This window comes from Armigeres subalbatus, chromosome 2 (genome assembly GCF_024139115.2).
Source record: "Armigeres subalbatus isolate Guangzhou_Male chromosome 2, GZ_Asu_2, whole genome shotgun sequence".
NCBI classification, from domain to species: domain Eukaryota; kingdom Metazoa; phylum Arthropoda; class Insecta; order Diptera; family Culicidae; genus Armigeres; species Armigeres subalbatus.
Genome location: NC_085140.1, coordinates 105,638,620 through 105,665,225, shown reverse-complemented (window position 1 = coordinate 105,665,225; position 26,606 = coordinate 105,638,620). Strand labels below are relative to the sequence as shown.

Sequence of the window (26,606 nt, the reverse complement as noted above, 5' to 3'; positions counted from 1 at the left end):
TAATAGGAAATTGGAAAGGGCCAGGGATCTCCTGCTTAAGAGGCAGAAGCAGTGACACAAGGCCACCAAGCACCCTTCTTTAAGTTGCAGCTATTTCCTTATTCACGACAAATAAATTTTTTTGACAGAAGTGTTTTTCTGTTGTTTTGTTTTTGTAAACAATAATTCTAAACCAAATTAAATTAATTAAACCAATACTATTTTCGATATCGGTGCTTTATACTATTCTCATATAAACTAAAGTTATACTAAGCGAGTATAATCAGCAAACGAAACTGGGGTCAACCAGGCAAATAGCCAATTAGAATGACTTTAAATCTATTTAGTATAAATTTTTCCCAGAGGGTACCAATCCCTAACGCTTCTGTGGTCTCAGAAATAAAACAAATCTGTGATGGGTTTCAAAATAATCTTTCTAGTAATTTTTTACTGTTATACATTACATAGTATAAACAGTATACTATTGAAAATTAAGATTTATACTAAGCTAGAATAACGTAAACATATTTTTGTTTGCATTCTGTTATTCGCAAAATTTCATCAAGTCGCGTTTAAATCTTGCACCTTATTTTTATTGATTTTCGTATGAAATTCTGCATAAAATTAATTTATTTCGTTCGAAAAACATGCAACAAAGTTCGTTTGGATAGTTTCCGGTGGTATTTTCACCACACATTTGTTTTCCAGTCGGAAATACGGTTCGTTCTATCGCGAGTGTTCCACGAAGTTCGGTTGCATATTCCAAACGCCGAAGTGAAGGTTTCTCACTTGCCGTCAACTAACAGAGATCTTAAATTGGATCTCTACCTCTACCGCGACATGAATAGGCGATTTTGCATCAAGGAAGTTGATATTGTTGAGTTCGATGTTGAGATCAAATCCGAACTGCTATAAATGGAGCAACTAGTGAACGCGGTTCATTTGGGCGGTCCCGGCACTGGTTTTCATCCGCTGGCTCATTTGGGCGATCCCCTAGAACAAACTGCAGCTCTTTCTCGAGGACAAAACCTACAACATCCAAGTTGCTTGCTGGTTGTTCCTGCTTTGAATCCGTACCTATGTATTAGACCTCTTCATGTTTTCAAAAAGTATCAAAAATTCAACCGGTCAGCCCAGCATCACAATTCTTATGCTAAAATAATTCTCCTGTCAAATGTTCAGCTAATTCGGATAAAATTTCGAGGTGACTCAAGTCGATTTAGTGTTTCTGGGCTATTTACAGTTTTGAAAAAAATCTAACGAGAGATATAAACGCCGAAAACTATCGCAACAACCTCTATACGGAAGCTTTTGGTGTGCTCTACAAGTCTTGTGAACATTGCGATTCGTTCCATTCACGTTTTGACCATGTTAAAGTGATTTTCGAGCTTTTAAGAGCATAAAAACACTGTTCCCCTGAAAGTCGTTGTTCTACCAAATTCTTGAATTTATAACAAATCATTGATAATTTATTATATTATTATTTCTCTTTTATCCCTGGAAATTTGAGTGACATAATTGCCTATGTGCGATTTACCGTTAAATTCTTTCAAATGAGTAGCTGAACATTTGTCATAAATTTGTACGCTGAGATTTCTTAAAACAAGTTGTTCAAACAAAGAAGCTTCGATTTCACTTGTTACTTCGATGCACTCAAATCAATGTTAAAAGCATGCAGACATATGGTGAAATTAACAAAATTTGGAAGTCGTTTGTTGTAAGCATCGAATACCTATCATATGATTTGATTTATGTTTTGTTCGAACAACTTGCTTGAAGAAATCCTAACGTGCAAATTTATGACAAATGTTCAGCTTCTGAATTTTAAGATTTTAACGGTAAATCGCACATGGGAAATTATATTACTCAAATTTGCAAAGAGAAATAATAATATAATAAACTAACAATCATTTATCACTATGTCTGAAACTTGTGTGGTCGGGTTGGGATCTGACGACCAAACTGGCACAAACTCACACAACCTTACTTCATTGAGCGCCGTTGCTGATGAAGCAAGTGTGTAGGAGCCGGACAATACTAAATACTCATCCTACTTGGTTGACATGTGTACAAAAATACATTTGAGAGAGTTAGTTCTGAAAATGTATTGCGAGAGATCGGCTGGTACCTGGTGCTGGGAATTTGGTTTCATCAGTACCCGCTAAGCTGCGGTGGACGACGGAGGTCCTTCGTAGCTTAGTAGGGAAAGCACCTGTCATGCGAACTGGGGTCGTGGGATCAAACCCCACCGAAGGGGCGGTTACCTTCCAATACCTTTTCCGAACTAAATCTATTACATGTTGTACATATGTATAATCAAGTTTCAGACATAGTAATTAATTTCCACACCGGGTGGCTTAATACCCGGCATATAGGCAATTAACTTTGAATGTGCTGAATCATAAACTCAAGAATTTTGTAGAACAACGACTTTTGGAGGAAACAGTATTTTGCACTTAAAAGCTTGAAAATCACTTTAACATGGACAAAACGTGAACGGAACGAATCGCAATGTTCACAAGACTTGTAGAGCACACCAAAAGCTTCCGTATAGAGGTTGTTGCGATAGTTTTCGACGTTTATATCTCTTGTTAGATTTTTCCAAAATTGAAAATAGCCCAAACACTAAATCGACTTGAGCCACCTCGGAATTTTATCCGTATTAGCTGAAAATTTGACAGGAGACTCATTTTAGCATAAGAATTGTGATGCTGGGCTGACCGGTTAAGTTTTTGATACTTTTTGAAAACATGAAGAGGTCTACTATGTATGTACACGGAAGAAATAAACTACCCAATAGTGAGTTTAATTCACCCAACCTCGAACATCCGTACGGGAAGCCAAAATTGAGTAAGTAGGGTCGAAGTAGTTTGCCTTTACTCCCATGTTAAAAAAGTACCCAACGGAAAATTTATTGACCCAAATTTAAGTTTAATTCACTCAATTTCGACCTCAGGTAATAAAACCCAAAATTGGCTTCCCGTATTGAACTGGCGTCGTTGGATTGTTTGGCTCTTTTGTTTTTGACAACAAAAGAAAGAGTGGATGAAAGCGAAGAGAAAAAATAACTCAAAAGTAAGTTTAAAAGTACTCAATTTTGGGTACTTTTTTTCTTCCGTGTACGGAATGAATTAGTATCACCGTTGACACGCACAATAGACCAGTGCATGATGACGTAGGTTGACAGTTCACAGAGCTTTTTCTCCGGGACTTAGCCTCCGGCGCAGCTTCCGATAAAATTGTTTCGTCATTTTATTCGCATGTAGATGTCCTTTGCGATTGTCATGCTGAATGCAAAGAATAACATTAAAATATTCGGATCACAGCAATTTTAAGCTAAAAATATGAATTTTAATTTTAATTTTCCCTTCATCGATTTTTCTTCTAACACCTTGTAAACAAGCTCTGTGAACTGTCAAAATAAGTGAGGTTAAGTTAGAGTTTGCATTGGTCTATGGCATGCTCAAATGTCACGTTCCGAAGCATTTAGATTGCTCAATCATGAGAAGCAGCTGACACGGAACAATTGTCGTATAAGGCCGGTCGCAATGCTGTTGGGTTTTGTATGGCGTGTTTGGAAATCAAACTAGAACTGAAACTAGCAGTTCGCAACGCAGAGTTGCAGTTTTATTTTTCGAGCACTTTTTGAAACTGATTTGCAACTGCTCGACTGGTTTGTTGCAAATAAAACCTGATTTGAAACTTGAATGAAACTGAGTTTCAAATTTATTTAATTGTGTTTGTTTGTTTGAGATGATGGACAAACTCATTGTTGTTCGTATGCGAGGTAAAAACTACCGTGAAAAATGTTAGTTTGTTTTATTTTTGTTTTATGAAAAAATAAAACCAAGTTGCATTTCGTTTACAACTCTGCGTTGCGGGCACCAAGTTGTAGTTCTATTTTGACAGTTATAAATTTTATAACATCAAGCAGTACCAAACTGAAACTGCAACTTCAGCATTGGGACCAGCCTAAGAAGCTTCATTTTTTGGAGGTCGTTTACATTGATTTCATTATTTTTCTCAGATCGTCGAACTCAATATGGAAGGAAACAATAAGGTACCAGTCAAAACGATTAATGCAAGAGATGGCGTTTTTTCAATGGTAGTAAAATCGAAATTTCATCACTATGAGACTACTAATTAGTGCAAACTAAGGGAAGGAGATAATGTTTTCACCTCATACTTCATTCCTTTTCACTACTTTCGTCTAAAACACCACAATTTTCCATAAATTTGCAAAATACTTTATTTGCCCATACATTTTATCGATTTCCAACTACCATTCTTCCATGAGCTCAAGGTGAAAATTGTGAAAATCTCAGAACATAGAGTAGCAGGCTTAACAACACAGATAGAAACGCCGGTATCGCCACTCAGTGATGAGTACAAAAATGACGGAATGCCGAATTACCCATAAATTAAAAATAAAACATATATTGCCCGTTGCATCATTTTTTAAACTCTGGCGCAACTTCGTTTTCCTTTGAATTTTCAGCGTACACACCAATACATTCAAGCTATATTTGTAATTGTTTTTGCCTTTCTCGTATACTAAGTATACGGTAAAGGCTATATGATCGCTCCAAAAACAAACTTTTTATAGAAGGCCCGGAGACCCATAGTGTTATATACCAATCGACTCAGTTCGACGAATCGAGGTGATGTCTGTGTGTGTGTGTGTGTGCGCAAAACTACTCAAAAAATGTCACTCATTTTTCGGGCACTTATCCTCAACCGATTTGCTCACAACAAGTTGCATTCGACGCAGAATCCTGTCCCATTGTTTCCTATTTGAAATTGGCCAGATCGGACTATGGGATCAGAAGTTATGGCCAAAATACAAATTCATACGAAAAAATTGCGTATAAAATGTCACTCATTTTTCGGGCACTTATCCTCAACCGATTTGCTCACGACAAGTTGCATTCGACGCAGAATCCTGTCCCATTGTTTCCTATTTGAAATTGGCCAGATCGGACTATGGGATCAGAAGTTATGGCCAAAATACAAATTCATACAAAAAAATCGCGTAAAAAACGTCATTCATTTTTCGGGCACTTATCCTCAACCGATTTGCTCGCAACAAGTTTCATTCGATGTCCCATTGTTTTCTATTTGAAATTGGTCAGATCGGACTATGGGATCAGAAGTTATGGCCAAAATACAAATTCATACGAAAAAATCGCGTAAAAAATGTCACTCATTTTTCGGGAACTTATCCTCAACCGATTTGCTCGCAACAAGTTGCATTCGATGCAGAATCCATTGTTTCCTATTTGAAATTGGCCAGGTCGAACTATGGGATCAGAAGTTATGGCTAAAATACAAATTCATACGAAAAAATCGCGTAAAAAATGTCACTCATTTTCCGGGCACTTATCCTCAACCGATTTGCTCGCAACAAGTTGCATTCGATGCAGAATCCTGTCCCATTGTTTCCTATTTGAAATTGGCCAGATCGAACTATGGGATCAGAAGTTATGGCTAAAATACAAATTCATACGAAAAAATCGCGTAAAAATGTCACTCATTTTCCGGGCACTTATCCTCAATAGATTTGTTCACAACAAGTTGCATTCGACGTAGAATCCTGTCCCGTTGTTTCCTATTGAAAATTGGCCATATCGGACTATGGGATCGAAAATTATACCATTTTGCCTTTCTCGTATACTAAGCATACGGTAAAGGCTATATGATCGCTCCAAAACAAACTTTTTATAGAAGGCCCGGAGACCCATAGTGTTATATACCAATCGACTCAGTTCGACGAATTGAGGTGATGTCTGTGTGTGTGTGTGTGTGTGTGTGTGTGTGTGTGTGTGTGTGTGTGTATGTGTGTGTGTGTGTGTGCGCAAAACTACTCAAAAAATGTCACTCATTTTTCGGGCACTTATCCTTAACCGATTTGCTCGCAACAGGTTGCATTCGACGCAAAATCCTGTCCCATTGTTTCCTATTTGAAATTGGCCAGATCGGACTATGGGATCGAAAGTTATGGCCAAAATACAAATTCATACGAAAAAATCTTGTAAAAAATGTCACTCATTTTTCGGGCACTTATCTTCAATCGATTTCCTCGCAACAAGTTGCATTCGACGCAGAATCCTGTCCCATTGTTTCCTATTTGAAATTGGCCAGATCGGACTATGGGATCAAAAGTTATGGCCAAAATACAAATTCATACGAAAAAATCTTGTAAAAAATGTCACTCATTTTTCGGGCACTTATCTTCAACCGATTTCCTCGCAACAAGTTGCATTCGACGCAGAATCCTGTCCCATTGTTTCCTATTTGAAATTGGCCAGATCGGACTATGGGATCAAAAGTTATGGCCAAAATACAAATTCATACGAAAAAATCTTGTAAAAATGTCACTCATTTTTCGGGCACTTATCTTCAACCGATTTCCTCGCAACAAGTTGCATTCGACGCAGAATCCTGTCCCATTGTTTCCTATTTGAAATTGGCCAGATCGGACTATGGGATCGGAAGCTATGGCCAAAATACAAGTTTATACGTAAAAATCGCGTAAAAAATGTCACTCATTTTCAGGCACTTATCTTCAACCAATTTGCTTGCAACAAGTTGCATTCGACGCAGAATCCTTTCTTATTGTTTCCTATTGGAAATTGGCTAGGTCGGACTATGGGATCGGAAGTTATGGCCAAAATACAAATTTATACGTAAAATCGCTTAAAAATGTCACTCATTTTCAGGGACTTATCCTCAACCGATTTGCTCGCAACGAATTGCATTCGACGCAGAATCCTGTCCCATTGATTCCTATTTGAAATTGGCCAGATCGGACAATGGGATCGGAAGTTAAGGCCAAACTACCTTTTTGCCTTTCTCGTATACTAAGTATACGGTAAAGGCTATATGTTCGCTCCAAAACCAAACTTTTTATAGAAGGCCCGGAGACCCATAGTGTTATATACCATTAGACTCAGTTCGACGAATTGAGGTGATGTCTGTGTGTGTGTGTGTGTGTGTGTGTGTGCGCAAAACTACTCAAGAAAAGTCACTCATTTTTCGGGCACTTATCCTCAACCAATTTGCTCGCAACAAGTTGCATTCGACGCAGAATCCTGTCCCATTGTTTCCTATTTGAAATTGGCTAGATCGGACTATGGGATCGAGAGTTATGGCCGAAATACAAATTCATACGAAAAAATCGCGTAAAAAATGTCACTCAATTTTCGGGCACTTATCCTCAACCGATTTGCTCACAACAAGTTGCATTCGACGCAGAATCCTGTCTTATTGTTTCCTATTTGAAATTGGCCAGATCGGACTATGGGATCGGAAGTTATGGCCAAAATGCAAATTCATACGAAAAAATCGCGTAAAAAATGTGACTCATTTTTCGGGCACTTATCCTCAACCTCGCAACAAGTTGCATACGACGCAAAATCCTGCCTCATTGTTTCCTATTATAAATTGGCCAGATCGCACTATGGGCTCGAAAGTTATGGCCAAAATACGAATTCATACGAAAAAATCGCGTAAAAAATGTCACTAATTTTTCGGGCACTTATCCTCAACCGATTTGCTCACAACAAGTTGCATTCGACGCAGAATCCTGTCCCATGTCGGACTATGGGATCAAAAATTATACAATTTTTTATGGAAAAATCGCTAAAAAAACTCACTCATTTTTCAGGCACTTTTCCTCAACCGATTTGCTCGCATTAAATTGCATTCGACGCAGAATGTCTCATATTTTCTTATTGAAAATTGGCCAGATCGGACTATGGGCTTAGATGTTATGGTCAAATTACTATTTATTGTGAAAAGAGTTCAAAATGTCTAGCTCACTTTTTTCGCACTTTGACTTCATCTATTACCCAAGCAACACAAGGTCAACAAATCTGTTTGCAGTAACCATATTGTGACTGAATCCGATCATATATAAGTTACTGTGATTGATGTGCAATATGTGCTTCTCTGGTCGCTCGCAACAGATTGCATTCGACGCAGAATCTTGTTCCATTGTTTCCTATAGAAACTTGGCCGGATCGTACAATTGGGTCAAAAGTTATGGCGAAAATACTAATTTTAAAACTACAAAATAAAATTCCATTTTTTGCTCTTTTACTCATCCGATTTGTTTGCAACAAATTGCGTTTAGCGAGATTTTTTTTATGCATATAAATAAATATGAAAAATAAGACCAATATTGGTGTTATTTTAGATTTTTCCAAACCTTTTGAACGAACGAGAAAGGCACCATCACCACTAGGTGGATTAATCTGGGTTTTTATGAAAAAATCGCTAAAAAAATGTCACTCATTTTTCAGGCACTTTTCCTCAACCGATTTGCTCGCATTTGCATTCGACGCAGAATGTCTCATATTTTATTATTGAAAATTAGCCAGATCGGACTATGGGCTTAGATGTTATGGTCAAATTACTATTTATTGTGAAAAAGAGTTCAAAAAAGTCTAGCTCACTTTCTTAGCACTTATACTTCATCTATTCCCCAAGCAACACAATTTCAACAAATTTGGTTGCAGTAACCATATTGTGACTGAATCCGGTCATATATAAGTTACTGTGATTGATGTGCAATATGTGTGCTTCTCAGGTCGCTCGCAACAGATTGCATTCGACGCAGAATCTTGTCCCATTGTTTCCTATAGAAACTTGGCCGGATCGTACAATTGGGTCAAAAGTTATGGCGAAAATACTAATTTTAAAACTACTAAATAAAATGCCATTTTTTGCTCTTATGCTCATCCGATTTGTTTGCAACAAATTGCGTTTGGCGAGAATTTTTTTATGCATATAAACAAATATGAAAAATAAGACCAATCCACATATTGGTGTTATTTGGGATTTTTCCAAACCTTTTGAACGAACGAGAAAGGCACCATCACCGCTAGGTGGATTAATCTGGGTTTTGTTGTTGTTATCCATCGGACACACGTGTTTTTGTTTACTCGGATAAACAGCAAACAGTAATGCTGTCCAATGAGCAGCTCGAAGTAGCTCGAAGTTGTTCCCGTCCTGCTCGTTCTTTTTTGTCAACAAATGGGCAAGAGAGAGATGGGAAGAACTTCGAGCTACTTCGAGCTGCTCATTGGACAGCACTAGTGTTAATTCATTTGTGTGTCTGACACGGGGAAAATATTCACGCAAATAATTTTCGCGCAGGAGTCTAATAAGGCGGAATCTGCGCAATATTTATTTCATTTTATTTTGCTTTTCGTTTTAATTATTATAAAAGTGACCCAAATCAAAACAAACAAACATAACCTAGAAACCATGACCAAATCCAAGTAAACTAACCAATTATATTCCTTACTTATACTATAGAACGATTTTATTAAAGTTATACTATGCTAGTATAGTACGTGGGGCCCTCCTTAGCCGTGTGGTAAAACGCGCGGCTACAAAGCAAGACCATGCTGAGGGTGGCTGGGTTCGATTCCCGGTGCCGGTCTAGGCAATTTTCGGATTGGAAATTGTCTCGACTTCCCTGGGCATAAAAGTATCATCGTATTAGCCTCATGATATACGAATGCAAAAATGGTAACCTGGCTTAGAAACCTCGCAGTTAATAACTGTGGAAGTGCTTAATGAACACTAAGCTGCGAGGCGAATCTGTCCCAGTGTGGGATGTAATGCCAATAAGAAGAAGAAGAAGTATAGTTGGATGAAATACGAGTTTGGGGTCAACCAGGTGAATAGTCATTTAGAATGACTTTTAAAACATATAGTATAAATTTATTTCTGAGTGATAGCTCTGCTGTTTTTACACGAGAAACGTGAAGGTTCCGAAACAAACAACAATATACCAGAGACGATGGTATTATATAGAGACACGTGGAGAGAATAAAAGCAACTGTTTGCGGGTCTCTAAGCAATGGAGGGGGAATCTGCTCAATAGACATCCTGGGTTGTCCAGGAAGTGCGGTGTTTGGGACCACTTCCAACAGCAAACGAGGGAGGCAGGACTACATCCCCGACCTGCTAAACCGTTTCCATTGCCGCCAAGCCCATCGTCCCTTCGGCACAAACAGAAAATAATGCTTCAAAGGGGGGCCAGTGCACAACGCACTCTCGAGGTTAGCTGCATGTCCTTGCAACATCGAACATCGTGACTCGCTTTTTTAGAAGAACACCATGGTATCGTGCCAGAGCATTTGCCGGCTTTCCAGGTGGCCTTACCACTCCTTATGTCCTCGGAAGGTGGGAAGGGTCGACTTCGCGCCTACTTCCCTCTGCACGGCTGGTATCAGGAATGATGATGCTTGCACCCCAAATTGACCTCTCTGCGATAGGGCCCTAAAGCCAAGTTACCATTTTTGCATTCGTATATCATGAGGCTAATACGATGATACTTTTATGCCCAGGGAAGTCGAGACAATTTCCAATACGAAAATTGTCTAGACCGGCACCGAGAATCGAACCCAGCCACCCTTAGCATGGTCTTGCTTTGTAGCCGCGCATCTTACCGATAGGCTAAGGAGGGCCCCTAACTGTAATATTACCAATGTAAAAACCATTGTTAAAAAATATTAAAAGTTTCGGCTCCGTAACGCCCAATGGCAAATGAGCCTATCAAATAAACGAAAGATAAAAAAAAGCATTTCTGATTTGATTTTTTTCCAAATAGACCTCATTATTTTTCAATATTTTTCGGGAACTTGTGCCAAAATATAACTGCAAGGTGTATTTCATCAAGAATTTTAAGGCTTTTACAAAGTTTTCATTTTTCAATCGACACCGAGCGCTATTTCGCCAAAATATCATGATATTCAAAATATATTTTCAACGGCTGGTTTTCGACAATTATGGTTAAGCCTTCGTATTAAATTGATTGATAATTTTGATGCTGGCATCAGAAACATGGCCGCCTCACAGACCCCTGAGTAGGAATCGTTTTGGTAGACCTTGAAACACAGATAAAAATACAAAGTAGAAAAGGGATGAGCCTGGATTTGAACCCACGATCTCCTGCTTAAAAGGCAGAATCAGTAGCCACTAGACCACCGAGCTTCTTTATTCTTTATTCTTGGCTCGGGACTTGTAGTGTTGAACATATGAAAAAAACCATGATTTCATTTACGGAGGAAATATTTACAAAACAATATAAAAATTAATGTTCCCCCGGATTACGGTATATATGATTTTTTTTCTCAATTTTTGAGATTATAATTTTATGATGATTATTGTTTATGAGATTATTCTTAACAGAAAAATAACGCATTCATCGCTGTTTTTAGTAGTTTAGCGTGTAAGTTTTCTTGAAGACTAACGCTAACGCTTATTCTTCTATCGTATACCTAAAGGCGCGAGATATATTTTCTAATAAATATTTCCACCACACGTTCATGTTCCTGTTTTTACCATAGCTATTCCCAACAAACATTGGAAGTTGATCGAACGCTTATTCAATCAAAAATAGGGTTCCCGTTCCGGTTCTTCATCTCATAGCTCCCATGTTCATCCTATCATAAACTAAGAGATGAAAAGGAGTTTGATTTTTTTTTTGTGAGCACGTGAGTGAGCAGAAAAAATCGATGAAATTGGTGCTTTATTTCTTTGTTTCGAGATGATATGAAATTCAACACAGTGAGATGGTGAAGGGGACATAAAACTAAATATGTAACATGTTTTCCGAAAGTCTGTATAATGAATCAATGAAAAGTATTCGTACTCAATACATAAATTTCATTATTTCACTCATATAAAAAATAAAAAAATAAACTCGAAAAATGGCTTTGTTTTGTTTTAAATTCGGCATGATGCATTTTATTGTTCACATTAAAATTCTGAGGAAATTGTATATCAAACCATTAATGAGGGAGATTTTTGGAATATTTCACCCTTTTTATCGTTCAGCATCGTCAGAGTGGGACGAAAGCGCACCGCGTTCGCATGCAAAATTTATGCTATGACGAGATAAAAGTTGCAGGGCGTGAGGGGGGGTCAGCAGTAAAAAGCATGATCGGGAAGAATTTCCATCTTCTAATTCTGAGGAAAACTATCGCTCCCTGCAACAGTTGCTTGTGGGATCTCGTAGTGTTTAGAGAATATTTGAGTTCGGTTTTCGCGCGAGAAATGAAATGAGTTCAAGTTTGTCCCTACAAATTGTGGGGATATTACTGGTTGGAGTGATGCAAGTGAAATGGATTGCAGCTGGTGATACATTCATAAAGTGTGAGTTGAACCAAGATTGTTATTGTTGATACTATGATGTACATGAAAACTTTTCATTACGTGTTTTGGCAATATATGCAGTGAAAATTCATATTTCGATCGCTCAAGGATTTTTAGAAAGTTCTAATGGTTAAAATTACATTTTAATCCGAAGTGTTATGATTCTTATTTTTGAAATTCAGTTTAATAGTCCCTTTTCTGTCCAAGAACTTCCCTAAATAATAAATAAACGTTTCGAGCCATCAATGCGTCTGAAATATGATTTTGCACGGTAGTTCGTTTTTCTACAAAAGAAAACAAAGATTATTAAAGTGAAAGAATTTATTGATTTTATTTTATGTATGTAGGTACAAAAATTTCTTAGAAAACTTAAGATCGACCATATCTTTTTTTTATGTCTTTATTATCGAGACTTTCAGCCCAAGGCTGGCTCGTCTCGCGTCGACCATATCTAATTCAAAAACTTTTAGCAAAAAATCGTAGAGAAAGCAATGATTAAATATGAAAGGATACGTTAAACAAACATAAAATAAACTGCTTCGCTATTTAATTAATAATAATACATGAAATGCTATTACTATTACATGAAAAAATACTATTTTTTAAATTAAAACGAGTCATTAACTTAAACAGTTCTTTATGCATAACCAACGCAAGCACAATGGATACACTATGTCCATGGAATCGAGAATCTTTCCCACCCAAAATATTCACAGACATCCGAAATGGCGATTCCATGCCTCTGCTCGCAACGCTAACTGGAGAAGTAGCAATAAGGTGTATTAAGATATATCAAATGTCATGTGAGAATAGCAAATTCCCTTCTTATTTCACAAGAAACATCATGTCAATTTCAACCTTTTTCGTGTTAAGCACATTAACGGACTGGTGTATGTAGTACAACAGTGCGCATGTTCAATTGTTACATAGGAATTTGTGGGAAAAGTGTGATTCGGGGATGGATCGGAAGAAACTTTCCCGTGGGTGTTGTTTTTATCTGTCTCGTACCACAAAGTTGTGTTTTGCTCAAAAAATCACTTTTTCCACGAGAATTCAAGAGTTAGTACTTATAGTTCAGCTCGTGACTTTAGTTTTAGGCCAAACTCAATGCTCTGGTGCACTTCCATCCAGTTCGAAAAATGCAAACCCCACAATTGCTCTCCAACGTGCGTGTAGGGGAAATTAGTTTAAAATGTGCCAGTCAATTTCTAGTTTAATATGCTGAATTGCGTTACAACACCGATGGCAGCTGATGTCCAAACATGTTATCTGCTGCCTGTCACAAGTTAAGTTTAGTATTAGTTACCACTTTGTAATCTTAACAGATACGTAATTCGACCTCAACTTTAAGGCCGCCTTCAGAGACTCGTACTTGAATCTCCATGTTTTCAAATCGCCAAATCAAAAATAATGGTTAGATCTATTGGTATATAACACTAACGGTCTACAGCCCTTCTATCAAAAAAACTTGGTAGGTTGAGTAAGTTTTCAAATAATGTATTCTCTGCATCGCGTAAAACAAATAGTTTGATGGACATCAAAATTTTCCTAATGCATTCATTTCATTTATTTAATTTCCATCTAAACAGATAACACTGAATCAACAATTTGACGCCACAATACACGGTTCGAGGCCCCACGGTCGCCAAGTCGTTTTGCACCTGGTCTGCCCATCTCGCTCGCTGCGCTCCACGCCGTCTCGTACCTGCCGGATGCAGGGTTGCTGTATTCTTGCAACATGTCCTGCCCATCGTACCCTTCCGGCTTTAGCTACCTTCTGGATACTGGGTTAGCCGTAGAGTTGGGCGAGCTCATGGTTCATTCTTCGCCGCCACACACCGTCTTCTTGCACACCGCCTGCAAGTCCTCCTCGAGCATTGTCCATGTTTCATGTCCGTAGAGGACAACCGGTCTTATAAGCGTCTTGTACATGACACATTTGGTGCGGTGGCGAATCTTTTTCGACCGCAGTTTCTTCTGGAGCCCGTAGTAGGCCCGACTTCCACAGATGCACTATGGGGCGGCTCCATACAAGTAGGTGGCCGAAAATATTTTCATTTCATTTCTGCAATATTTCACACTTATATCGTAGATTATTGTCTAAAAGATGTGAAATACTTGTTTTGCAGGTCGTTATTACTTCTAAGGTCTCCAAACTCCCTGGAATACAGACCTTTGATCGCTATGGAATATATCCCTTTTATCTACGAATGTCTCATGTACACAGCAGTCTATAGATGTGTATTTTATTCCAGCGCAGACCTGTAGAGTTCAAACTAGAAAATTGTATACTGTTTTTATGTGAATTGAGTTGTACAGATGTTCTAAGTTGCACAAGGACTCCGTCAAATACAGGCCATTGCATCTACATACGTAACAGGTTGTCTTTGTAGGATTTTTCAGATTGGTTCAGGCTCTTAACCCGTAAAACAAGTAAAGGGAATACAATATAAAACTCTATTAAAGCTAAACGAACTCCATGCAATAAAAGCTTCAAGATATATAAGTATACTGCAACAACATTTATTTATTCATTATGTACATGAACATCCTCAACAAAATCATCATTTATTTCTTCAAGATCGATTAAAATATCTGCTATGGTATATTTTTCTGTACTCGAATCTGTTGTATTGCAAGAAGTTTCAGTCACTAAAAAACTTTGAACATCTTCTGGATATTCCAGATTAGATTTATTTTGAAGTCGCTTACCTAAGTTGAGGGAGCTTATCAAAGGATCCGACGAGTTCATAGCAAGTTTCTGCATCGGACATCATTCCATGAGAATCACTTAGAGTAGTGTACATTCTGGAAGCGTGATCTCGGTTTTTTAAAATATGGCCTATCACTTTCACCATACTCGTATCACTTCTGTTGTAGGCTCAGCATGATAAAATTCTTCTAATTCAAATTCTGTGTCAAGCCATTCCTCATTCTATGAGTCAAAGTAAGGTTTGGACCAGGATGTGGCCTGCCATTTTTTTTTCAAATTTCAAATGCAGATTTTTCAATTTTGTATGGAGTTGACTCTTTTTTGTTTATCCACAGCGAAGCTTTGGCAGATATATTCCAAAGCTTTTTCAACGCGATCTACCTGACGTCCCTCGTGAGCTCTAAATACTTCAATGAGTTGCCTATAATTCATGATTCACCAAATAATAAGTACAAACACTTCACACGATTTACCTTCGCAATCATAGCTCACTATGCACTCAGATAGACATTCATAAATGTTCTGTTTATTTATTTCGCCTAGGTACATACCAATAATTATCGAAAGATGTCCTTAGGTACAGACATTTTAGCTTCTTGTATTCACATATTGGATTTTAATTAATATCAAAATTTTACTTTTTATGAAATAATTTCAAATGAAGCCTAGAGTATTTTCGTAACCCTCAAGAGTATATTGTTTTTTTTTTCATATTTATTTGCTTGATACTTGATAGATAATGAGTTGCCTCCTCTTGGTGAGCCTACGCCAAATGGAGTATCATATAGCTGCATAAGCTATCGTGTACACGGCCTACCACGAAGCCTACGACACTTTTCGTGTTATCTACTATCTCTATTTTAACTGTTCTTGATGCTCTTTTGTCATACGCATGGGATTTGTATCCAGCCCATCACAGTCTGCCGTGTATTATGAGAATAATTACATTTAATGTTTCAATGTTCTAGATGATGCGCCTTCGTTTTTCACGACTAACGTTGTTGTCAGCCGTTAGCAAGGATCCAAGGTAGACAAATTATTCGACTACCTCGAAGGTATCCACGCCTATCGTAACATTGCTTCCCAGGCGGACCCTGTCGCGCTAGGTTTCGCCAACTAGCATGTACTTTGTCTTCGATGCATTCACCACCAGTCCAACTTTTGTTGCTTCACGTTTCAGGTGGGTGTACAGTTCTGCCACCTTTGCAAATGTTCAGCCGACAATGTCCATGTCATCCGCGAAGCAAATAAATTGACTGGATCTGTTGAAAATCGTACCCCGGCTGTTACACCCGGCTCTCCGCATGACACCTTCTAGCGCAATGTTGAACAACAGGCACGAAAGCCCATCACCTTGTCTTAGTCCCCGGCGCGATTCGAACGAACTGGAGTGTTCGCCCGAAATCTTCACACAGTTTTGCACACCATCCACCGTTGCTTTGATCAGTCTGGTAAGCTTCCCAGGGAAGCTGTTCTCGTCCATAATTTTCCATAGCTCTACGCGGTCTATACTATCGTATGCCGCCTTGAAATCAATGAACAGATGGTGCGTTGGGACCTGGTATTCACGGCATTTTTGAAGGATTTGCTGTACAGTAAAAATCTGGTAGGTTGTCGAGCGGCCGTCAACGAAGCCGGCTTGATAACATCCCACGAGCTCATTTACTAATGGTGACAGACGACGGAAGATGATCTGGTATATCACTTTTTGGGCGGTATTAAAGATGATGATCACTCGAAAGTTCTCACTTTCCAGCTTGTCGCCTTGTCGTCATTGTAGATGGGGCATATAACCCCTTCCTTTCACTCCTCTCCGGGCCCATCTTGGCATCAGCTGTTCCATCTCCTTCTTCCAGGCGGCGTTTCTTCTCCTGAAAAAGGCGTGTCTGCTGTCTCCGCTTTCGTCTATAACGTTCCACGTTCTGCCGGGTACCTTGCTGCAGCGCGACCGTCCGCGCTGCGTCCTTCTCCTCCAGAATCTGTCTGCCCTCTTCGTCGAACCATTCGTTCCGTAGACTTCGTCCCACATACCCGACGTAAAGACACTATGAACAAAGACAGGAAATGTTTCAATTGGAATTCCAAATTTACTATCAGTGTCATTCCAATCGAGCAAGAGACTTCTTATTCCAAAAAATCGCGCGTAACATTAGCTAAGGGCTATTTCAATTATCATAAATACACATGTTTCAACTATTATTTTGTTATTTTTTGATTATTTTGAGCTAATCAACCTCAACATATGCTTGTCATAAGACGAGTTTATACAATCCCATTGAATTCCACCACTTAATTGTATCTCGACAGATACGTATTTCAACCTCAACAGTAAGGCCGCCTTCAGTGTCTTGTACTTGACTCGACTCGTACAAGACACTGAAGACGGCCTTACTGTTGAGGTCGAAATACGTATCTGTCGAGATACAATTAAGTGGTGGAATTCAATGGGATTGTATAAACTCGTCTTATGACAAGTGAAGACATTCCACTAAAAAGCTCAAAATAATTTTCTTATCTCAACATATGGTTGGAAATAAAGTTTACTTGTTTATCGTGAATTCACAACCCGATTTGGTTTGGTGAACGCCCTACTAATTTAGTGTTGTTGATTCATCAGGTTGCTTTAGTCGCTCTAGGTCGTACCGCGGCGGTCGTCGGTACCAAACATTGTTGATGACGGATAGTTTTGGGCGCAGTTTAACCATCACCAGATAGTGGTCAGAGTCGATGTTAGCGCCACGATATGTCCTGACGGCGATAATGTCGGAGAAGTGCCGTCCATCAATCAGAACGAGGTCGATTTATGATTCTATCTGCATCTGTCTGTGTGGGCTATGGACGTTGATTATGCTGAAGTTGAAGAACCGGCCCTTGATCCTCAACCTGCACATTCTTTCATTGATCGGCCACCACCCGATCACGCGCCTTTGCATATCGCCCATCACTATGAAAGCTGTTCCCAGCTCGTGTGTGTTGCCGCAGCTCTGGTAGATGGTATAATTACCTCTAAACGTTCGCACCATTGATCCCTTCCAACAAACCTCTTGCAGCGCTACGATGCCGAATCCACGAAACGAGTATGCGTGTGCTCCCAATGAAGTTGAGAGATTTGCAGTTCCACGATCCGAGTTTCAAAGTGGTCGCAGTGGTCTTCGCCGATGGTTCCGGTCCGTACTCTCTTGTTGATTGTTCGTTGCGTATGTTATTTAAAGGCTGGCTGGCAGGGCCTGACACCAAGCCTCCTAAATTTCCGGAGGACCATTCCTCCTTATTCGCGGTGGACCATGGTGCACATTTTCACTTAGAGTCCCTCGCTGGCACTCGGACGATGATCAGCCGCCCCCAACATGGGGAACAGTCGCTGTTGTGAGCCGATCCTGACATGGAGAACAGACGCTCAGTAAGATTTGCACCTCCGGAGAGGAGCAAACCCCCCTTCCCTGTCAGCATACGACCATAGTTCCCACCGGGGTTGGTTACCCGATCTTCCCTAAGGTTGCTCGCATCCCGGCCAGCACCACGGGGAGGTAGGGATAGTAGTTGCTGGGTAAAAGGCTAAGGACCACGAGATGGAGTATATTTTATTTCTTCAGGTACGCGAAGTACCAATGGTACGCTTCACCCAGCATTTGCCGTGGAGTGCTATAAGATTCGCCAAATCGTGGATTGATTTTTTTTACAAAAGCGGATAAATCATTTTGAAATAAAATTAGGTTCAAAAAGACTTCTATAAAAGGACAGTAACTTATGCAAATTCTTCTAATAGTAATGTTTTACTTTTCTTACGTGGTTTCAATTTCCAGCTCCAATGAATGGGAGAAACGTTTGAATCAAGGGGAAAGTTCCATTAACTGACGTTATTCATGGACGATCTCCTGAATTTTGTCGGCTAAACTAGTTTTAAATACAGTAAGGACGATCTCGGTGGTCTAGTGGCTATCGCTCCTGCCTTATATGCAGGAGGTCGTGGGTTCAATTCAAGGCCCGTCCCTTTCCTACTTTGTTATTTTTATCTTAGTTCTTTCTGCGTTTCACGTTTTACCAAAACGATTCCAAGTGTTATAATCTTCCACACAATCCCATAAACTCCCGTGTCATCTATAAGAGGTCGTAGACTTCTCTGCATCTTTCTTAAGTAGGTGCCCAACTAACTATCCTTCCCCTTCCTCAGCATTGGCATGGACGTGGCCAGGACCGATCTGGACTATTGGAGAGTGCATTGCTTCCATTAAAGAGATAGTGGTTAGTCCCAAATCATTATCTGTGGTAACGGATGAAAGTGATGCTACTCTCATACAATAGTCTTGGCTTGTACCACCTACGAATTTGTGCAAATTGCTCAATGCTAATGCTAAACTAGTTTTGAATACAGTGACTATAATATCAGTGCCGTCAAGTATCAGGATTGGAACATAATCATCTGGCAGTTTCATACAAATGAGCAGTTGACCTGTCAAACGTGAAACATGGCGGTACTCATCTTATATAGGACTGTTGTTTTGAACAGTAATTATGATAAAGTGACCAGATGTTATTTTCCGTTTTCTAGAACTTTACAGCGAATTAAACGAAGCACTACTTACCATAGTCTGATGTCTCAGCCTCTCTGATAGCATAAACTTTTTTGCATGATGTGTAATACTTTTTTCTTATGTAAGTATATACTTAAGATTATGATGTTGTTTTATAGTTCTACATTAAGAATCTACATTCGCAACCAACGCATATGGATCAGTATGGTTTTGTGGCTTACAGCGGAACGTTGTTTTAGTTCTTAGTACAGCGTGGACTAGAACAGCATGCAATTGAGTGATTAAGGATGTCCCTGCTCTGTTATATGTCCTTCGTGATTGCTATCTTACCTATCACAATAAATGGAGAATTCATTGAGAGTGAGTTAAATGTGGAATATCTTTCGTGACATCATAATAAATCCAAATTTCTATAAATGGGTATTGTAGCACATGGAACAACCTAGACTTACCAATCGTTCGTTCGCTATGTAACATTAGTAACAATTATTCTCTTGCATTTGAATCCCTAAATTGTTTACCCTATTCAGTCCATGTTTTTTTGGAAACGTAACATAGTAACTTCTTTCTAAATACTGCAATAACAAAATACAGATTATTTTTTTTGTAAATGGATAAGTTTTTGTTAGTTCTTTCAACAAATAAACATAGCATGAATTAATTTTAAACATGATAATAATGATGATAATAAGTGATAATGTGATTTAGAAATGATAAATATGAAACAAATTATTCTCGAATGCCTTAACATTATAAAGTTACAAACATTCTTCTTCTATGTACTTTCACTATATGAACTTTTTGTATAAACAGATTTTTCGTTTCTTTCTTGAAAACCTAAAGTGTCGATAACAAAAATCTGAAGAATTTCCGAAATTGGAAACTAAATGCGTATACATATACGTATCTGTTTGTACACGAAGGTTAATATAGTAGATAGAATTAGAAGTAGAATATTTGTAACCTAAGAATTAAATATGAACTGGACATGTTTTGAAGCAGAAATAGAATATGCACCGTTTCAATTGTCAAGTAGAAAATGTAGAATTTCAACAACAACAAATTATGATGATTTATAGTTGCAACGTATCCGTCCAATGAAAAAGAAACTTAATTTCAGTTAGGATGAAGGGAACTCTGTTTCATATGGCATCGTTAATGGTCATCTCAAGTGCCAACTACATCACTATTAATTTTTTTATCATCCACTTTTTTGTGTCTCCCGCAGCCTCTCAGTACCACCGCATGCCGCGGATAACCGAAGCAGATGACTATGACCAATGCATGGAAGAGGCCCCGGCGGGTCAAATTGCTGCGTACTGCTTGGTACGCGTCGTTCTAAGGCCGGACAACAGTTCCGAACTGTGGCAGTTGATTGAGGTCGGTTGCTTAACTCTAATCGGTACCGAGTAGTGGCAGTGAGTGAGAAATGGGTGATTTTTTCTTTGACAGGGCTTTTCTAAAAACTGGAAGAGGCACTACAATCATGCCTTGTTGGACCGTGGTGTGTGTATGGAGAACTGCAAGCGGTTGGTCAAGCGTTTGTCCAATGCAACCCAACAGGCACTACGGGTGGAGAAATTTCCCATTGACTTTCCGGTGAGCCTTTCGTCCTAGATCTTTAAATATATAGTTGTTTCTTTGTTTATTTGTTACCATTTTTACACTCTGAGAGCAACGCTGAAGTAGCAACTGGATATTGCGTTACGATGGTAACCCTAAAATACGAATATACTGCCGTAATCTAAAAAAGAGACGTATACGCTAATTTCCTCATCGAGCTCTTTACAGAAAAATGGAAAACATGTGTGTTGTAATTTGGTGCATACGGTATTTTTGCCTTTCTCGTACAACTAAGTTGTACCGAAAGGCTATCATTTCACTCCAAATTCGAACTTTTGATAAAAGTCCCGGAGACCCATAGTGTTATATACCATTCGACTCAGCTCGATGAACTGAACAAATGTCTGTCTGTCCGTGTGTGCGTATGTGTGTGTGTGTGCACAAAATGCCATAAAAAACATTAGCCAAATTTTCACATAGAAACTCTTAACCGATTTTCTTGCAACAAGTTGCATCCGCCAGAGACTAAAACGCTGTTGATCACTATTGAATTTCATAATAATTGCAAATTGCAAAAAATAGATAATATTAAAATAGTGATGAGACATAGTCACATAGAACAATAATGTGTTATGAAAAATGCCTTGCATCTATGAATATTTTTAAAGTTTATCCATGGCTTGCTCCCATTAAGAGTTTCATCGTACTATAAAGATGCTCGTGTTGCACGCATTTAGGCGTAAGTATGCTCTTCGTTCAGTTTCATAGTACTATGAAATTGTCCGAAAGTCAAAATTCGAATATAGGAAATTCGAGAAACTTTTGGCAGAGCCATCTGTCGTCTACTAGTGTAAATTTTCTATCATAACATTAGACGGTGTAACTGTTTTGCCTTTCTTGTACATCATCGAGGTGTAAACGTAAAGGCTACATTTATTACCTTTTTGCGCGAGAAAGGCGCCATCACCGCTAGGTGGATTATTCTGGGTTTTTTATTTTTCAGAATGCGGTAGTACATGTTGTTCTCTTATAATGTTATCAAACATAGATTTGTAGATAGCTCAGTTTATCATATAAATCCAGGAGTAATCTCAGGAACCAGAACTGGAGCTATCTGACATCCGGTACAAACGCTATTATAGGATTATTTTTCAGCTAGGAACTTTGAGAACGGTACACAGCAATATTATGCCTCGCCAGTTATCGCATACAGCCAGGTTACCCTTTTTGGACACTTTCACTAGGATACCTTGCAAGAGTCGACCGGAAAAGTTGCGGTGTCCCAGATATTACGAAATAAACGAAGTTGAGCGGATGTCATGGGGTCAGCTTTGAGCATCGCGGCTGATATGCGATCGACCCCTGGAGCTGTGTTCGATTCCATACTTTGGGTGGCTGTTTGAATCTCCAGAAGAGATGAAGCTTCGGTATTGGCGCATGCTATGCGTCAGATCCTAGGCAGATCATGCTTGGGTCGGTTAATAACTGACCATTCGCGTCTTTCACAGGCATTGATGCATTCATCTTCCCCCCGCTTAAACGTCGTGAGATGTCGTAGAGGAAGCGAATTTCCCTTTTCATTACAACATGTAGGGGAAGGAGGAAGAATATGCCCAAGCTAAGCAAAGACTGCTTTAATGTCTTAGCTCTTACGTTTTTGATGGGTATTTTACCTCATACAACAGTTCAACAATATAGCTAGCTGATGCCATTTAAAAATTGTAGCAAATCTCAATCATATAGATAATATTCACATTTCAAAAATGTGGTGATATTTCGTTGCCGGAAAACTCATGAGGCAAAACGCCTTCCAGCTGGCAGCTCTTTGAGAACAACGCACCACGCGTCGGCGAATCAGCATTCTGGTATGGGCAGTGCGTGGAGACGCGTGGTACATTATGGGTTAGTCCCCTAGGGCATTTTGCCTCGCCAAAATGTTAGATGTTTCATCAAAATGTGGAAAATTTCGGTTTTTCCAACATTCCTATCTTTTATTTTGACACTTTTTTGCCTAACCTACATAATTTTTTGTCGTAGGTTTTTTTTTTTTTTTTCTCAGTTCGGGGACAATTGGCGGTTTTTCATAGTTTCGGCTGGTGCCTTGTTAATAGGACATTCGATTTGATTTTAAATACATTCATGTTTTAGTGACAAGTAGTGCAATAGAAGCTAACAATAGTGAAATTTCATATCGTGGAATACAAAAGGGAGTATTTTTCCATATTCTAGTAAATCCATGTATGAATGGTCAATGAATGCTATGGGGAGAAGGTGAAGATGTTCGATATTTGGTGTGTTTTGTTGCATATTCAGGGTTCTCACAATTAATTTGTATTTAGTAGTATTCTGGTAGATTCGGTAGATTTTATTCAATAAAATAAAACCTCACAATCGTAAGTCTCTTGCGACGTATTCCTGACATATAATTTAGCTAAATTTCTAATCTAAAACACGTAGCATAAGCGAAAATCGCGAAAAATACGTCAGCTGCTTGATAGTAATTTGATTTTTTTTTCATTCTACCTTCTTCGTTTCGATAGTAATATTATTCACGTGTGTGATGACCCGGATGGTTTTGATTACTGATCAGAAAATTATGGACAAGGAATCTTGGTAATTTCATGCACATCTTAAGAACAAACAGAAAATACAATAGATATAAGTACATACTATTTCGACAGCCGGCTAGCAAGAGATTAACTTAGAAACATAAACATTTTGGGATTTATGCATATGTCTACTATGGAGTAATTTTACATAAATTGCAACCCTAGATAGTTCAATTTGATTTTTTCAGGAGCACCGTGATAAGACGGTCATAAGAGAAAAGGATCGTAGTATGTCGTGCATACATGACGTTAACAATTTTTGCTGCTCAAATTTTAGTGTTATTACCCGTCCGTTTTCAAGATTTTGGCTGCCACAGTCAGAAAAGTCATAATTGTAGTTTAAGTAATTTCCGCGAGTGATTATGTTAAAAGTTGCCGAAGAATGAAGCATGGGTATCATGTGAATTTTCTTCCAATTTACTGTATTGTGTCGGTTTTCAGTTAGGTGTATAATTTGAAAATGAAGAATTGTGTCCTTTATTGAGGCCTGTTTGAAGTTCTGTTAAGAGAATGCTAATTTAAAAGATCTATTCGTAATCTAAATGTGACAAGATTTTCGGGAAAGTTACAGTTCAGAATAGAATGAAGACTCGTAGGATTTCAAAAATGTCTAGGATGAATTCTATAGAATTGCAGCGGTATCAACAGTAAAACACGTGTACGTGCACTGCATTCTGTTGGATTTGTAAGAGGTTGGAGCCCTTATATACGATGGAATTACTGGAATGGCCAATCCTTCAAGCTGCGGATCTGGTGAGTCCGTTCCATAATAATATTATATGAAACTGATTTTACTAAATACGCGTTAGGATCAAAGATATATATCCATGATGAATATCATTGATATACATTTTAAATCCAGGAAGCGTAAATACGTTGCATATCTATTAAAAAATATGTGTATAATGAATTCAACTAAATGCGCGCTGGATTCAAATTATATTATATATATTTTGCATTCGGAAGTTTGATTATGATACCTTTATCCATTTGATAAACGGTAGCATAATCAGGCGGGGCTTACTGTTAGTGATAGTGACCTCGGAGTGGACATGAAATACCAGGCACTCTGAAATGGGTCACTGGAGCTGCAGTAGAGTTAACACTTTCTAACTCCCGGATTAAATCTGACTGTTTTAACAGACAGCTTTCCTCCATAACATCACCGCCAGATAGTGGGGTTAGTTTGTACATACACACACACACACACACACACACACACACACACACACACACACACACACACACACACTTGGGGCAGCAGGGACAGCAGGGACAGCATGATGTCCAAGGGCTTGACGACCCCTCCCCAGCTGTCTGCGAGTCAGGGAGAACTGCCTAGGGCGTGGTGGGATTTAGCAGTGGGCTCTGCTAAAATCCCTCCCAAAAACACAAGTGCCCGTAAGCGGACTCTATCAAAGCGACTGTGTGCCGCTTCAAAGCACAAGCCCAGGAGTGCCAATTGGCATGTGGAGTGTCCCTACTTCGGTAGGGTAGTGCGTGAGCTGCTTCGGCAGGGAGTGAGTGATCTGGTTGTGCTGAGGCAGGAGTGTCATAGCGTGTCGCCGCCGCTATTGTCACCTCGAAGCGCAGCAGAAGTCTGAGTATGGACTGCACATGCTAAGGTAAGAGTGTCGTAGCGTAGTATCGTTGATTGGTCCCTACATACCGCTATCGACACCTCGAGGCATGGCAGTGGAGTGTTAGAGTGAGTTGTGGAGTGTACCTACTTCGGTAGGGTAGCGCGTGAGCTGCTTCGGCAGGGAGTGAGTGATCTGGTTGTGCTGAGGCAGGAGTGTCATAGCGTGTCGCCGCCGCTATTGTCACCTCGAAGCGCAGCAGAAGTCTGAGTATGGACTGCACATGCTGAGGTAGGAGTGTCGTAGCGTAGTATCGTTGATTCGTCCCTACATACCGCTATCGACACCTCGAGGCATGGCAGTGGAGTGTTACAGTGAGCACCCGAATAAGGGTCACATGGAGCGAATGGTCTTTGGAGAAGCTGCTTCGGCGGCAGGGTAGCAGTGGGTTGTACCCACACACATACAGTTGTGCACATGTGGTGCATGGGGAGTGTCCCTGCTTCGGCAGGGTAGCGTGTGGTCTGCTTCGGCAGTGGTGTGATTGATCTGCTCGTGCTGAGGCAGGAGTGTCGTAGCGTAATATCTGTAGGCCCAGGCAGTTACCGCTATCGACACCTCGAAGCGCAGCAGAAGTCTGAGTATGGACTGCACATGCTGAGGTAGGAGTCGAGGTACCTTCTCGACACCTCGAGGCATGGCAGTGGAGTGTTAGAGTGAGTTGTGGAGTGTACCTACTTCGGTAGGGTAGCGCGTGAGCTGCTTCGGCAGGGAGTGAGTGATCTGGTTGTGCTGAGGCAGGAGTGTCATAGCGTGTCGCCGCCGCTATTGTCACCTCGAAGCGCAGCAGAAGTCTGAGTATGGACTGCACATGCTGAGGTAGGAGTGTCGTAGCGTAGTATCGTTGATTCGTCCCTACATACCGCTATCGACACCTCGAGGCATGGCAGTGGAGTGTTACAGTGAGCACCCGAATAAGGGTCACATGGAGCGAATGGTCTTTGGAGAAGCTGCTTCGGCGGCAGGGTAGCAGTGGGTTGTACCCACACACTTACAGTTGTGCACATGTGGTGCATGGGGAGTGTCCCTGCTTCGGCAGGGAAGCGAGTGGTCTGCTTCGGCAGTGGTGTGATTGATCTGCACATGCTGTGTCATAAGTGTCGTAGCGTAATAACTGTGGGCACAGGCAGTTACCGCTATTGACACCTCGAGGCATGGCAGCGGAGCGCCCGGAAGAGCATCCAAGTAAGACTCAAATGGAGTGAATGGTGTGCGAGCACCCAAGTCAGTCTCGCGTGGGACGAGTGCCTGTGTGAGCGATAATGAGCGAGTACGCTTAGTACTGCCGTCCCCCCAGAAGTAGTACTGCGAGGTAGTTCCTGGGGGAAACGATGGTGGAGCCCAAGGGAGTTTAGTCGGTATTACCGGTATGGTCGAGTCCGACACTCCAGTACACTTC

General features: G+C 39.8%; 1 protein-coding gene across 3 annotated transcripts in view; it reads left to right on the top strand.

Annotated features, from left to right (window-relative positions):
- Positions 1 to 26,606, top strand: part of LOC134210587 (nose resistant to fluoxetine protein 6-like) — a 54,544-nt gene that overhangs the window by 16,112 nt on the left and 11,826 nt on the right. Inside the window, exons 1-3 of one of the 3 annotated variants that reach the window (XM_062686699.1) lie at positions 12,025 to 12,150; positions 20,624 to 20,775; positions 20,848 to 20,994. In XM_062686699.1, coding sequence (XP_062542683.1) covers positions 12,057 to 12,150; positions 20,624 to 20,775; positions 20,848 to 20,994 — 393 coding nt within the window. In that variant the 5' untranslated portion in view covers positions 12,025 to 12,056. Of the gene's footprint in view, positions 1 to 12,024; positions 12,151 to 19,636; positions 19,756 to 20,623; positions 20,776 to 20,847; positions 20,995 to 26,606 lie in introns of those variants that run through there. The other 2 variants (XM_062686700.1, XM_062686701.1) reach the window with 2 other exon arrangements.